The 16,902-nt window shown below is 40.6% G+C and overlaps 1 protein-coding gene across 7 annotated transcripts in view; it reads right to left on the bottom strand.

Annotated features, from left to right (window-relative positions):
- The window catches only part of KDM4C (lysine demethylase 4C), a 230,819-nt gene that overhangs the window by 178,357 nt on the left and 35,560 nt on the right, over positions 1–16,902 (bottom strand). For all 7 annotated transcript variants that reach the window (XM_087886203.1, XM_060690502.2, XM_087886199.1 and 4 more), the window contains 2 exons: positions 13,059–13,252; positions 5,596–5,645 (listed from right to left, as the gene is read on the bottom strand). In XM_087886203.1, coding sequence (XP_087742329.1) covers positions 5,596–5,645; positions 13,059–13,252 — 244 coding nt within the window. The remainder of the gene's footprint in view (positions 1–5,595; positions 5,646–13,058; positions 13,253–16,902) is intronic.

The following is a 16,902-nucleotide window of genomic DNA, read 5'->3' as shown; positions in this document are numbered from 1 at the left end:
ATGCAATACTAAGAAATCTATTAAACTGAGTAAAATACTTCTAAAAGAGGCAATAGAAGAGACAGAAATAAATTAGTGGTAGTAACAAACTGAAATCTCTTCAGGAAAAAAAATCACAACAAAAATGGAAATTAAAGAAATTGAATGACAGATTTAAAAAACCATTTCTAGAATAAGTTGAGTACATATTTAGTCATACGCTTTAACAAAATCAGAACATTTCAATGTACTGTATATAATTGAAAGCAATGGGCCACACCTACATATATTCTAAAGTATGGAAATTGAAGTGTGAAAATGTCAAAAAATTATTCTGACAATTCCTAGGCAGTGAAGCCAATTGTCAGAGCTGGAATGTAAATTACATGGGGTCAGAGTTGGCTTGCTGTCAGGGTTCCGACCGATGCCCTAATTAAATCATGAGCCTTGAGCCAAGCTTCAAAAGAAATCCAGTTTTTTATTAAGAGCTTCATTCCACATTCCAAGTGAAGCCAACTCTGACCCAACATAATTTACTTTCCAGCTCTGACCCTGTTTCCCCCTTCCCCCCCCCAAGGTGTGTCATTAGTCACATTCTCCAACGAAGCAATTTCTTGGCTTGTAGAGATCACTCCCCTCCGGCCACTGTGGGTAACCGTGGAGATGGCCTGGACAGAGATATGGCTGGAATGTGCTTTTGTTTTGGCATGCTGCCTTGCCACAGCTGCAGAGCTCGTTTTCCCATTCCCCTTGCCTATGGCAACTCGAGAGCAGGCCAGGGATGCTTTGCGAGTTGACACCAATAAGCTCTGTTCCAGAATAGCAAACAATAGTCCTACTAAAGCCTCATTTTTAAAAAATACCATAATAACCATAACAACGCAGTGTAGATTTAGGCACGTTTATGCTCATTGATTTCAGTGGCCATAAATCTATATTACGTTAACTTGGCAACCTAACATATTATGTAGCCTCTTTATTATTTAATACAATTAAACCTATGTTTAGCCCCAAATTTTCTATTATCAGTAGAGTAAAATAGGGCTAGCAAAGTATACCAAATGAAACACCTTCTAGTAATTATTGTAAAATCCTCAAAAGTAGTTTACAATACACACTTGGGTCTCAAAAAACACGCCAGATATTAATTAATAATTATGTACAGTAAAATATCACTCCTTTCTCAAGATATATTACAGATGTGCTAAACTTGCCTTATCAATCAAATTTCACATCACTGTAACAGTATTTTCTTTATACACTTAAAGTACTCTATAAGAATTATACTGTTCTTCAAACTAGGAATTTTCAAAATCTTTCAAAAACGGGCCTGGTGGCTCAGCAGACTGATAGCATTGTGATTAACACCAGCTGTCTGCAATTACTCTAAGTTCGAATCTCACCAGGCTCAAGGTTGATTCAGCCTTCCATCCCTTCTAAGGTAGGTAAATTGAGGACCCAGTTTGTGGGGGCAATAAGCTGACTTTGTATAAATATACAAAAGTATGAAGGCTATTGCTTAACGCATTGTAAGCCGCCCTGAGTCTCCGGAGAAGGGCGGCATATAAATCAAATTTAAAAAAAAAAATCTGAAATTTCATAAGCCCCTGACATGATAAATGCGTTTATACATTTCCTGTCCTCCGAATGAATAAACTAATGATTTCATTGAGATTAGGTTTGGGCAAGAAATAACAAGTACTGTATTTTTCGGAGTATAAGACGCTCCAGAACATAACACGCACCTTAGCTTTTGGGGAGGAAAATAAGAAAAAGAAATTCTGCCTCTGCCTACCAGCATCCATCGGTATTTATATGGCTAGCATCCTGTCAGTGTGTGTGAGAGTTCATGACTTGGAAGACATGATAACAAGGTCAGCCAATGAATAGGCATAGCAACTAAGTCAGCCAATGATAGCTATTTAGAAACTGAAACAGTATTTGCTACCTGGGCATGGCTTAGCTCAACTGTTCTGTACTAAAGCTGCATGCTGTGCTGAGCTCTGAAATTAAAACTGAAACTGAAACTCCTCTCCTCTGCTTGTGTTTTGTTTGTATTTACTACCACATGCTTTGTCATTGTATATTTACTTCATGTGTTATATTATATATAAAGAGAAGTTATTGAATCCTGCTGAATCAGTTACTTGTGTGTGCTTTCTGGATGTGATTGCTGCTGCTCTTGACACGTCCTTGCAGCAAATAGTGAACAGCCAGGTCAGCTTCAGCACATTATTGGAGCCTGATTCAGCACAAGCAGCTGATTGGTGGGTGGATCGGCCTCCAGGAATACCCCCAATCAGCTGTTCCAGGCTTCAGGGATTGGCATAGACCATCGCCACCTCCGTGCTTTTACGTTTTTGGCCTCTGTGCCTTATATTTTCAGCCTCCGAGCACTCCGTTTCAGACCCATTCAAGGCTGCAGGGATCGCCAGAGCACATTGCCACTGATCGCCACCTCTGCGCATCGCATTTTCGACCTCCACATGCTCCATTTTTGGTCTCTGCATGTCGCGTTTTTGGGCAGTTCCAGACAGCGGGGATCGCCACCACCACCTGGAACTGCCCAAAAACACAACGCGCAGGGGCCAAAAATGGGACCTTCGGAGGCTGAAAACGCGAGACACAGAGGCCAAAAACGCGAAGCACAAAGGCGGCAATGGTCTGTGGCAATCCCTGCAGGCTGGAACAGGTCTAAAACGCAACATGCAGAGTAAAAAATGGCCGAAGGGTGGGGGCCGGCAGGTGGGCGGGGCTACATTCAGTGTATAAGACGCACCCAAATTTTCACCCTCTTTTAGTGGGGGAAGTGTGTCTTATACTCTGAAAAATACGGTAATATTTGCTTTTAATAATTCTTATTCTGTGTATCAAATATAACCAACCATGCTAAAAACTGACAGGCTATAAAATAAAATTGGTTATAGTTTTATTGTTTCATTGACAATAACAAAAAAAAATTAAAAGGCTATTTTAATTAGAACAATGAACTTACTTCTGTATTATAATAAGAATACAAAGTGTTCCTGCAGATACAGTTACCATATTTTCATATTTTTTTAAAAATGTCACCACTGAAATATCTTTATTATTAATTCTTGAGATAGAAGTCACATAAAGGCAATGACTGGCTCGGTGCTGATTTCTGAATAGAGTGGATGGCAAATCTGATTGATTTTATTATTTCTTCTCCTCTCATTCTCCTTTAGTGAGGGCAATTACTTTTACTCATCAAATTAAAAAAAAATAGGAAAGGTTCTCTTAAACTATTAAAAGGTTGCAGCTCGCAAAACATTGGCAGGCTATAAATTGTCTTTGTCACACTCACCCATAATTATAGTATTTTCCTTGATACTGCTACCTGTAAATCCTTCCTTCACTCCCCTAGCCTTACAACTCCCTCCTCCTTCCATTCCATAGTAATTTCCTCTAAAGAATGAAAATCAAGTCAGGTGGTCAGAATATTTTAAATAAATAAATACGTTTGCAAAAGAATCTTGTGTCATCAAAGGATGATTATTCCTTCTCTGAAAGACAGGTTTAATGTACAATATAATAGCCCCCCCCCCCCTCACAAAAAAAAATATATTTAGACTTCACAATCTACAACAGTGATAACAAATCTTTTGGGCTTGGCATGTCAACAAATTAGAAAATGCCTAAATCTGCTGGTATGTCACCCTCCCCTTGAACAAAAGAAAAACAATCCTTTGTCTCCCGCCCCACACACATCTAAATCACCCTGATAGGGCACTCTACATGGGGCCACAGGATCTTGGGCAATGGTGAAGCTGCTGCCCAGATCTTCCGCATGACACTTATCTTCAGGTGGTGTTCTCTTTCTGTTGAGAGATCCTGCAGCCTACCCAAAGCTGCTCTAGATCACATGAAGCCTTTTTCTTGTTGCAGCTTCAGAGAATGCTCTTCCACAGCCTCTTCAGCCTCCAAAAATAATTTGAAAATACTCCCCATTCTCGTGCAACTTCCAGAGGCTATGCGAGGCCACACCCATTCTTGCACTGCCTCTGCAGCTCCAAAAACCACAAGAGAACAGGGTGTGCTTTCAAGAATAGTTGTTGAGTGTTGATGAACACTGACATGTCACCCAAAATAATTGTGGTGGTGTCACTTTTGACACACATAGGTTCAACATCACTGGTCTAGAAACATCTCATTGTTTTGCATTCTGCATACTTTTATACCAAAGGGTAAGCCTGCTTCAGAGCTGGTGTAAGCATTGGGGCCCACTTTTGACCCATACTTTGACAAGACACTATCCTAAGCGACAATATTTACAATGTATAGAGAAATTGTGTATATTTATTTTTATTTCCAATATACAGTTTGAAATGAAGAAGCTTGTGAAAACGTAATTCAAAAACAAATGATCTGCATAAAGAACTATATTCAAATATACCTAAAAACAGTAAAGTTTGTCAACCATTTTCTCTGACCATATACAACATTATAGACTGTGTCTGTTAAACATAAAAGAAAAATTTTAAACAGAAACCTCTTCTAAAATGCGCTTTGCGATATGGCTTCATAATATTTGCCATTTGCCATTTAGATTTGTCATCAAATATAGAATCTGTTCTATTTTACCTTGCATTTTACAACTATGCAAGCTACTGTCAATATCTTAAGTATTCAGCAGTATTACAGAGAAACGTCTAGTTTCAAAATTGTAGTAACAGCTCACTTGAGATTTTATTACATTTGTTGCTATACAAAAAAGAACCACATAAATGAAAAATAATCGAAAGAGCAAAATCAGACTTCTGCATTTATTAGATGTAAGTATAATGTCTTTCAGATAAAATATTTGTAGGTGCCATAGTCAATCAAGTATTCATGAATTCCAAAGATGAAAGCATTCATGCATAAAAGGCAATGTGATAATTATGATCGGCAGACAAGATAATGGGAAAAAAATCCTAGGCTTCCTTTAATTTTATGTATCAAGTACTGGCTTGACCTAGATAACCTGCAATGCTTCACCACATTTACTGCATTATTTTAGCATTTTAATTATTTAGGAAAATTCAATTAATTCAATAGGCATCTGTTAAACAGGTCCAACTTTGTTGCATCTCACAGCTTTTTTTTTATAGTTGCTGCAATTCTGGGCTACATTTTTAATATAAATATGTAATTAAGCTTAAAATCTATTCACTCTGCAAGTTTATTAACCTTTGCTGATTATGCAAATTGTAGCTGCGAGGCTGTTATGACATTTTCATAATTTAAAAAAGCTTGTTTTTAATTTTTTATTGTAATCTTTGTGGTTGGAGACCCAGGATGAAAATCATGTATGTATCTCTTTCCTAAATTCTATTAATAACAAAACAGAATTATCAAAAGAACAAAAATGAAAGATAAAGAAACAATATGAATTAAAAACTATAAATCTTTAATTGAAACAATACAGCTTGCTAAAATCTTAACTTATTCAAAATGAGAACTATTCCAGCATGTTGGACTAAAAATCCCATCCTCTACCCAAAAATTACGCATAAACGTTTGTGTGGAAAGGTGAAAAAACAGCAATCACAAGGCCTTGCCTTGCCTTTTAAATACAGTATGAAAGATTTATTTAAAATCAAATAGATCTACCTTGAGCAAGTCGTTCAAGTCGCTTTCCATGCTCTGGAGGAATAGCATACCTAAAATTTATTTAAGGAGAAAACACAGATTAATTTAGAGATACAGTTAACCTTTTAGAATTTTCTTAAAATACTCTACAGACTATATATGACATAGAACACAAAAATATTTAGTTTAATATTTTAGTGGCATTCCTCTTTCTAAAATAAAATTCAGATGCTAACTGCAAGTTAATTTTTTTACATTTTTATTTATTTGAGTTACAGTTATAAAATAATGAAATAAAATCTGAACCAAAAATTAATATAAGCTTCATCAGCTTCCATCCTAAAGCAGCTAATAATAGGTAATAATGCAGTGGCAAAACAAACATCAAGAAGTTTCCTAACCTAAGCACCATTTCCAAAAAGGCTTTGCTGTTCTTGCAAAGAACTGCAACTGGTGTCCAGAATTGATATTTCTCAAATGCCCAGGTCCCAAACTGTTAGGAGCTCACATGTATTAGATAACAGATATAAGTATAAACATGATTATGAATACATGAAATGGATACGAATAAAAGTGAACATTAGGACAGGGATGGTAGGCACGCTGGTGCGCTTATGCATGCCCCTTAAAGACCTCTTAAGAATGGGATGAGGTCAACAAAAGGTTAAAGTTTTGGGGGTTTGGGGAAGAAATCACAGTCAGGCAGTATATTCCAGGCATTGACAACTCTTACTGAAGTCGTATTTTCTGCAATCAAGTTTGGAGTGGTTTACCATAAGTTTGTATCTATTGTGTGCTTGTGTATTGTTTTGGTTGAAGCTGAAGTATTCATTGACAGGTAGAACACTGTAGCAGATAATTTTATGTATTATGCTTAGGTCAGACCGAAGACGGCGAAGTTTAAAATTTCAAGTCTGGTGGCATAAGGTATTCTGTTGCGAGCAGAGGACTCTTCTCATGAAATATCTGTGGACTCGTTCAATGTCCGATGTGCAGTGTGGATTCCAGACAGATGAGCTGTATTCAAGAACTGGTCTAGCAAAAGTTTTGTATACCTTATTTTGCAGTTCAATATTACTGGAGAAGAAGCTATGCAAGATTAGGTTAACAACTCTTAATGCTTTTTTGGCACTGCTGTTACAGCGAGCTCTAGCACGTAGATCATTTGAAATGAGTACGCCAAGGTCCTTGACAGAGTGAGGGTCATCTACTAGGTCGTATCTGCCCAGCTTGTATTTTGTGGACTGATTTTTTTTGCCAATGTGTAAGACAGAGCATTTGTTGGTTGAGATTTGTAGTTGCCAATTGTTTGAGCATTCTGACACATAGTCAAGGCCTTTGTAGCAGCATGGTCGGTGGTGTTGAATAGTTTTACATCATCAGTGAAGAAAATGCAGTTGCTTATAATATGATCACAAAGGTCATTTATGTAAAGTATAAAGAGTGTGGGTCCTAAAACACTACCTTGGGGAGCACTGCTGTTAACAGGTGCAGGGTTTAATAGGGCGTTCCCTATTTTGACTACTTCTTGACTGTTTGATAGAAATGCAGCTATCCACTTATGCAGGGATCCAGAAATGCCACAAGATTTTAGTTTTAGAAGTAGTTTGCCGTGTACCACTGAATCAAAGGCTTTACAGAAGTCTATATAAATTATGTCTATTGCTTTATCCTGGTCGAATTTTGAAGTCCATGTTTTTGCAGTGCAAGAGTTGCAGATTGGAGGACAATTTTTTTCGGAAGCCAAACTGCTTGTTAGAGAGTAGGTTGTTTGTCTCTAAGTAGAGGGTAATGGATTGGTTTATGATTGATTCCATGACTTTGCAGGTGACGTAACACGTAAGCCAATAAAATGTACAGACAGAGTATATCTATGAGAGTAGTTTCATTTAAATTAAAGTAATTGTACTATGTGTAACATTGGTTTATTATTATGAAGCTTTTTAAAAATACTACAAACAGGATGCTAAATATTTTATGCAATTCTTATGTGGATTTTTTTGGTCCAAATATGTATGTGCTTGTAACCATGCTGCATTTTTGCAAATTTCCAATTTGTATCTCATCTTGCATAAGATGATGCTATTTCTTAGTGTATATTTACAGACATTTTCATTTTTACTTTCAAGAAAGTATTTTTCATTAATTAAAAAATGCATATTCCATCAGATGTATAAATTAGTATACCATGTTTCCCCGAAAATAAGACAGAGTCTTATTTTCTTTTGACCCCACAAATAAGGGCTTGGCCTTATTATTGGGGGGGGGTCTTATTATTTTGCGGGTGCAGGAGGCAGCGAGCGTGGGACTGGATGTCCCATTGCTGCTGTCACCTCCCCTCCCTGTTCTTCGCGCCGGCCGAGTGGCCCAACATGTCCCACCCCACCCCAATGACAACAGCTGCTTCCCTTCCCTGCCATCTCTTTATCGAGAGGGGTGGCAGTTGGGGCAGGGAAGAAATGAGATGCAGGTCTTACCTTTCAAGCTCCGTCGCTTTCCTCGCCGTTGTGTCCAGGGAAACACCCTGTAAAAGAAAGCCTTCTTGTGAGTTCAATCAAACTTCTTGAACTCGTGAGAAGGCTTTCTTTTACAGCGTGTTTCCCTGGACACAACGGCGAAGAAAGTGACAGAGCTTGAAAGGTAAGACCTGCGTCCTGCTTCTCACCTACCCAACCTTCCACCCCCAAATTGCATCCCTAAAGGGGGCGGGTGGCTAAGCAAGGGGCAGGAGCCCTGCCATGCCCGGCGAGGGGGGAGGGAGAAGAGATAGCAAGGGAAGCCATGTCTCACCCCACGCATCTTACTTCTCCCCCGCCCCATCTGCCACCCCCCCTCGATAAAGAGATTGCGGGGAAGGGAAGCAGCCAGGCTGCTGTTGCCATTGGAGTAGGATGGGACTTGTTGGGCCCCCCGGCCGGTGCAAAGAACAGGGAAGGGAGGGCATGTCCCCCCCCCTCCAGCCTCACCTCAACTCATTTTGTTGTGCAGCAAGTAACCAGAGGAAACAGCGGGACCGGCTATGCATGCATGTAAGTAGTTGGTGGGGGACTTATTTTGCGGGGATGGCTTATATTATCGCATGCGCTGAAAAGCCCGATTGGGCTTATTATCCAGACATATCTTATTTTCGGGAAAACACGGTATGTAGGTAACAGCAGAAAAGATAGGGGAGAAACTCAAGTTATCATTTGATATTCGTACTTTTTATTATTGAAATATAGTTTATCAATAAGTAAAAATTAGATATATGTACAAGTGCACATGTACAAACACTTGCACAGAAAAAGTTTTTTAAAAAAAGAAACCTGCATTATATGTGTGTCTTCAAGTTAGTTTTGACTCCTGGCTACTGTCTGGACTCTTGCAGATTTGTTGACAGGATTTCTGATTTGGTTTGCCACATCCTAGGATTGAGAGTTTGTGACTGGCCCATGATTACCCAGTTGGTTTTATGTGTAAAGCAAAACTAGAATTCATAGTCTTCTGGTTTCTAGCCTGATGCCTTTAAGAGTTCTCCCTTGTATTCTATTTCATTTACTATCTAGATGACAAGGGGGTGAAATGCCATTGGTATGCTAACAATCTTTCTCATTCATCCCCTATAAGAATCAGATAAAGATATATAGAAGCGGAATCAGGAATACCCTGAAGCAACAATTGTATGAGAGTTAATGAACTGGAGTTTAAGTCCAACAAAATAGAAATGCTATGAATGATTTCAGAAAAAAATCAGAATGCTATTTCTAGCATTACTTCGCAGACTAGTTCACCTCCTAACAGTAATTCATGTTCTTATAACTTCCTAGTTGAAATATTATAAGGCATTCCATACCAGATTGCCTTGGAGATGCTGGGAAATTGCAGCTTATGTAAAACTTAAACAAAAGAAATTGAATTAGTTGATTGTAAGAGACTAAATAATGTCTATCTTTCAGCCCAATTCTAGATGTTAATTAAAATGCTAAAAGGCTTATGACACACTTATCTAAAAGGAGCTTCTCATCTTGGACTGCCATTTCCAGTTTTGAAATTAGAAAAAACCCCGTTGCTGGAAGTTAGACTGGCAGTAATAACACATTTTGTTCCTTCTGCCTTTTAAATCAATTAATGGTAAATATTTCTCCTATCCAATCATATCCATCTCTAGGGGGTGGTGTTCATCTCCATTTCTTCGCTGAGGAAGCCACGTTGTCTGAAGATATTTCCATGGTCATGTGACCAGCATGCCTATATGGTCACATGACCACACACAGAACACTGTTACCTTCCAACTGAAGTGCTATCTATTTGTCTACTTGCCTTTGCATGCTTTCAAACTATTAGGTGAGCAGGAACTGGAGCAAGTAATGGGACCTCACTCCGTCATGTGGTACCCGGGTCTCAAATCTGGGCTGACAGCTTTCCAGCTGACAAACTCAGCGTCTTTAACTGAGCCACCATGGCCTGTTTAAACCAATTATTGGACTATATATCCAGGAGAAAGATTTACAGGTAGTCTTCAAGTTACAGCGTTTATTCAGCAACCATTCAAGGATACAACAGTGCTGAATGATGAAATTTACACTGTTTTCGAAGTTCTTACCATTGTAGTAGTCCCACAGTCATGTAAGCAAAATTTGAATGCTTGGCAACCAGCTTGCAGTTAGTACTGGTTGCAAGTTGCTCAGGTAAGTCTGCCCCACACCTGGCCTTTCATTGCTCACTTGCACCACACCCTCTTTCTCCCTTTCACTCACATAGATCCCATGCCCTCCTTCCTTGGCCTCTCTGCACCTGCATGCATCCCACACCCTCTTTCCATAGCCTTCCAGTGTCCACATGCTTAGCAATGGCAATTCTGGTCCAAATTATAGTTATTCTTCAAGGACTACCTGCACTATAAAACAGTAGTGCACTGAATATGACATTGGGTATTATCAGACGACAAACCTTTCCAGTATTGTCCAGAGAAGAATAAAAGAACTGTCCCAATAGTAGCAGCTTACTACATTACCGTACTAGTTGTGGAGGAAGATGATTCTTTCTCTACCAATCCTATAGCTCTGTACAGTGGCATTTGGCATGGTAAGTATGTTTACTCACATATATACATCAATATACTCTGATAAACAAATCAACCAAGATCTGAGACAGTATGGACTATCTATACCAGTTCTACTTGCTCTAGGCCTAGAAAAAACCCTGATAGAACTAAAGCAGAGAATATGGGTCTTAAGACATTCAGGTCAACAGTCCCAAAATTTCATACCTCTCCTAGAGAAAAATTGTTCTTTCCACCTGGACACTCCTAATTCTGAATGCTCCACATAGAAGGGTTTACTCTCTAACCTGAACAGATGTTCTTCTTACAAGGGTGACAACTGATCAACATGCTAACCTTTCACCTAAAGATAAACTACAGGTAGTCCTCTACTTATGACCACAATTGAGCCCAGAATTTATGTTGCTAAGTGAGACATTTGTTAAGTGAGTTTTATTATTTATTTAACTTTTCTTGCCACATTTGTTAAATGAATCATTGCAGTTGTTAAATTAGAAATACAGTTAAGTGAATCTGGCTTCCTCATTAAACTTTTGTCAGAAGGTTTCAAAAGATTATCATGTTACCCTGGGACACTGCAACCATCATAAATATGAACCAGTTGTCAATCATTCGAATTTTGATCATGCTGCAATTGTGAAAAATGGTCATAAGTCAGTTTTTTCACTTTTTTGTAACTTTTAACAGTCACTAAATGAACTGTTGTAAGTCTGTTACTGTTTGGTTCCTTTAATGAAACATTAACTTCATTAGATGTCTTTATTTTATATATGCATAAAATAAAACATTTAAATTATAGGACCAGGCCTGGGGGTCATAAAACAAAGATTCAACTACAGGGCTCCATTGTTGAGGGACCTATTTCTTATCCTTCACTTTAATTGTATTTGGGTTTCTTTTAAGATATTTGTTACTACATATTTAGTATTACATATATTTGGTTTTGCTGTTTTTAGATATTTTTTATCTATTCTGTGCACCACCTAGAGTCACCTTGATGTGATGGGCAGTTATATAAATTTAATTAATAAATAAATGTATCATATATACTGCTTATGCATGTATTAATGATGTGCTGTATTTTTAAATTGGATTGTAATTAAAATGAATAAATAGACATGGCTGAAACTACAGAATATTCAGTAGATTGGTCCATCTTCTTTCTATGACTGGATCAGGAGCCTAACTAATTGGTATCACTTACCAACTATCCTGAGTTCGTATCTTATTCAGACTATGATTTACTACATATACATTGTTTTTAAAAAAGATATGAAAGGAGGGAAATCGCAGTGACTGAACCTACATCACAAATTCATGATTAAGGATCAAAACAATCCTGAAAACATTTGGTAAACATCAAGGGGAAAACAAACAATAATGACAGTAGTATGGGTGGGTATTACAGACCATTCAACCACGGAGAAGACAGAGATGAAATCTTCACAAGATCAAAAGAAATAGAAAAAAAAGCTGAACAATTTCTAAGAAAATACAAAATTGTAACTGGGTGAAAACGGATAAACAAGAAGCTTTCAGCACAGTTAATCAAAATAAAAATGATAAAATAATTTGGGATGAAATTATAGAGAGAGTTTGGTTTCGTGGTTAAGGTACCAGGCTAGAAGCCATGAGACTGTGAATTCTTGTCCCCCTTTAGGCAAGAAAGCCAGCTGGACTAAGTTTGTAGTGTGATGGAAGCATGGATGATTTGTAAAGACAGGATGGTATAGATTGGTATTATGAATAATTTGCGTAGTTAGATTTTTTTATGGTTTCTTATCTTTTTCTCATGCCTCAATACCTTTGACTTACTATTTCTTACTCCTTTTCTGCATTTTGCGTAATATTACTTCGCTTCTATTTTCCTTTCTCTATTTTTTCCCCATCACTCTAACCTAATTCTTTGAAGTACTATAGAATAAAGATTTTCGAACAAGTAATATGTCTTGGCTCTGAAAATAACATATTCCTTTATATTGCAGCTTTCCAGTCTTCCGAGGTTGGTAAAATGAGGAGCCAGATTGTTGGGGGCAATATGCTGACTCTGTAAAACGCTTAGAGAGGGCTATAAAGCACTGTGAAGTAGTATATAAATCTAAGTGCTATTGCTATTGTAACATTTTTCTTACTATATTCAATAGCTCTGTAATGTATATGGTACTATAATTATTATCTTTCTTAAAGATGCCAGAGACAATATTGGAAACTTTATTCATGCAATATAAATTTTTTTAAATGATATTTGAAAGTTAATTATACCTCTTTTGTCACAAATCTGAGATTTTAGTTGAATTACAAATTGCTGACAAGATGTTTCCATATCTGCTTTTAGCCATAGACTTAACATTGCAGCTCTTCATATTTTTTAATCTTCCAAAACTAAGAAACATTGTGCACCCTTTCTCTCCTCCCCTTCCCCCCCCCATAAGAGTTAGCTTACCAGGATTTTGGTTCACCAAAGTGGAGATAATTAATACTATACAGATCCATATCTTCAGTGTGCCATGCAAAAGTTGTTTTCCACATTCCAAAATACAAATATGGAGTGTTGACTCCCTCAATTGAGATTCCACAATCTTCTTCTACAATATCCAATATGGTATTGAGATGAGCAATATTCCATTCATTTACACCCTGAAAAGCAGATATGAGCAATAAATCAAATATAAAACAAGCACAAAATAATAATATTCATGTATCACTTTGGAGATCTACTCTCCCTTTGGAAAAAGGTGTATCTAAATTGTCCATTGATTTTCTAATTGCAAGAAAGCAAAATAATTCTGTCATCTCTATTAGTTTAGTTTAGTTTAGTTTAGTTTATTAGATTTGTATACCGCCCTACTCCCGAAGGACTCAGGGCGGTGAACAGCCATGAAATAAAACATATCAATACAAAATTTAAAATAGAAATAAAACAAGTTAGATAAATTTGGCTGAACCATATTTAAAACCCCAATAATTTAAAACCAAATTTAAAATTCCCATTTAAAAGAGGAGAAGTTTAGGTCAGGCCGGCTTGCTGGAATAGGAACGTCTTCAGCGTGCGACGGAAGGTACGCAGATCCGGAATCCTCCGTATCTCGGGGGGGAGCTCGTTCTAGATAGTAGGTGCCCCCACAGAGAAGGCTCTCCCCCTGGGGGCCGCCAGTCGACATTGTTTGGCCGACGGCACCCGGAGGAGCCCCTCTCTATGGGAGCGTACTGGTCGGTGGGAGGCTATTGGTGGTAGCAGGCGGTCCCGTAGATAACCAGGTCCTGAGCCATGGAGCGCTCTAAAGGTGATGACCAAAACCTTGAAGCGCACTCGGAAGACCACCGGGAGCCAGTGCAGCTCGCGCAGGAGAGGCGTTACATGGGAGCGCCACGTCGCTCCCATCACCACCCGCGCGGCCGCACTCTGCGCCAGTTGGAGCCTCCGAGTGCTCCTCAAGGGGAGCCCCATGTAGAGAGCGTTACAATAGTCCAGACGGGAGGTGACGAGGGCATGAGTGACCGTGCGTAACGAGTCCCGATCCAGAAAGGGACGCAACTGGCGAATCAGGCGAACCTGATGAAAAATCCTCCCGGTCACGGCCGTCAAGTGCTCTTCTAAAGACAGCCGTGAATCCAGGAGGACACCCAAGTTGCGAGCCCTCTCCGTGGGGGCCAATACTTCGCCCCCAATAGTCAGCGATGGCACCAGCTGACTATATCGGGATGTCGGAAACCACAGCCACTCGGTCTTGGATGGGTTGAGTCTGAGCCTGTTTCTCCCCATCCAGATCCGTACGGCCTCCAGGCACCGGGACATCACTTCAAGGGCATCGTTGGGGTGGTCCGGGGTGGAGATGTACAGCTGGGTGTCGTCAGCGTACTGATGGTACTCCACCCCGAAACCACGGATGATCTCGCCCAACGGCTTCACATAAATGTTGAACAAAAGGGGCGAGAGGACCGATCCTTGTGGCACCCCACATATAAGGGGCCTCGGGGTCGACCTCTGCCCCCCTGTCAACACAGACTGCGACCGGTCGGAGAGAAAGGAGGAGAACCACCGTAGTACGGTGCCTCCCACCCCCAACCCCCCCAACCGGTGCAGCATGATACCATGGTCGATGGTATCAAAAGCCGCTGAGAGATCTAATAGGACCAGGATAGAGGAACAACCTCTGTCCCGAGCCCTCCAGAGATCATCCACCAACGCGACCAATGCCGTTTCCGTGCTGTACCCAGGCCTGAAGCCCGACTGGAACGGATCTAGATACGTCGTTTCATCCAGGTACCGGGGAAACTGTCGTGCCACCACACTCTCAACAACCTTTGCAACAAAGCGAAGGTTGGAGACTGGACGATAATTTGCCAATATTGCCGGGTCCAGGGAAGGCTTCTTGAGGAGAGGTCTCACCACCGCCTCTTTCAAGGCGGCGGGAAAGACACCCTCACTCAATGAAGCATTTATAATCCCCTGGAGCCAGCCTCGCGTCACCTCCCGGGAAGCCAGCACTAACCAGGAGGGGCACGGGTCCAACAAACATGTGGTCGCATTCAGTCTACCCAGAATCCTGTCCACGTCCTCAGGGGTCACAGAGTCAAACTCATCCCAGATAACATTCTCAGGACCTGCCTCCGTCATCCCCACTGGATCTACCCAGTCAGAGTCCAGATCTTCCCGAATCTGAGTGATTTTGTCATACAGATACTGAACAAAATCCTCGGCTCTCCCCTCCAAGGGGTCCTCCCTCGCTTCCTGGTGGAGCAGGGAGCGGGTCACCCTAAACAGGGCGGCCGGGCGGTTATCTGATGACGCGATAAGAGCAGCAAGATGAGTACATTTCGCTGCTTTTATCGCCACTAGGTAATTCTTAATATGAGATCTTACCAGTGTCCGGTCAGATTCAGTGCGACTGGCCCTCCAACTACTCTCTAGGCGTCTTTTCCGGCGCTTCATCTCCCTCAGCTCCTCAGTAAACCAAGGAGCCAGGTGAGATCGGCGCCGGGTCAGAGGCCGCAAAGGCACGACTCGATCCAGAGCTCCAGCGGCCGCCCTATCCCAGGCGGCCACTAAGTCTCCAGTCGAGGCGTGAGCCAAGACCTCAGGCATTGGCCCAAGCTCCGTCTGGAACCTATCAGGTTCCATCAGGCGCCTGGGGCGGTACCATCTTATCGGTTCCGCCTCCCTGCGGCGGGGAGCAGCGGTTCGAAGATCAAGGCGAAGGAGAGAGTGATCCGACCATGACAAGGGCTCGATAACTATGTCCCCTATCTCGAGATCACTCAACCACTGTCCAGAGACAAAAATCAGGTCCAGTGTGTTTCCCCCCATGTGCGTAGGGCCATGAATTAGCTGGGTCAGATCCATAGCCGTCATGGAAGCCATGAACTCCCGAGCCACCTCAGACGTCTCACCCACGGACGGCAGGTTGAAATCCCCCATGACCATAAGTCTGGGGGTATCAACCGCCACCGCGGCAATAACGTTGAGTAGCTCGGGCAGGGCTGCTGCCACGTGGCAGGGAGCCAGGTACGTGATCAGCAAACCCATCTGAACCCCATGACCCCACTTCACAAGGAGGGTCTCACAACCGGCCGTCTGAGGAACAGTGGTCTCCCTCGGCCTAAAACCTTCTCTAATAATAACCGCTACTCCCCCACCCCTTCCCTGAGACCTCGGTTGATGGAATGCGTGGAAGCCTGGTGGGCACATTTCTACCAGAGGGACCCCTCCCTCCAGGCCCAACCAGGTCTCCGTAATACCTGCCAGGTCCGCTCCCCCCTCCTGAACAAGATCACAAATGAGGGGGGCTTTATTTACTGCGGACCTTAAATTTTTAAATATTAAAAGACAAGCCAACAATTCTGTCTGAAATGTTTCCATTTCAGCTTTTCATTATAAGCATTTTCTCTGAATAATTAATATATTGTTTTTCTGACCTTTTTTTTTTCTGTGTTACACTACTGACATTGTAAACCAGCACATCGGAACGCATTAATATTTTAGTCTTCATATGTAAAGCAATCAAGAATTATTTTTGACTGCAGAATGCATAAAAATGCTTTTAATAAAACAGTGTAAATATGTATAATTCCAAAATTATATCACTTGTTACTTAAAGAAGGCCTCATTTAAATTGTCTGTCATACTAGACATAGAGTAGCAATAGTTCTTATATAAATTATTGACACTCCTTTTATGGCCAAAATATTCATATTTTCTATAAGCAATTGCTAATGTATGACTACCTAGTAATGAGTACTGCACAGGATTAGCTGCACAGTTATAGCATAATCACGTGTAGTGGACA

The sequence above is a fragment of the Pantherophis guttatus genome, chromosome 2, assembly GCF_059756535.1.
Source record: "Pantherophis guttatus breed Tessera chromosome 2, ASM5975653v1, whole genome shotgun sequence".
Lineage (NCBI taxonomy): Eukaryota > Metazoa > Chordata > Lepidosauria > Squamata > Colubridae > Pantherophis > Pantherophis guttatus.
Note: the sequence above shows the minus strand (reverse complement) of the source record. Positions and strands in the feature narration are given on the sequence as shown.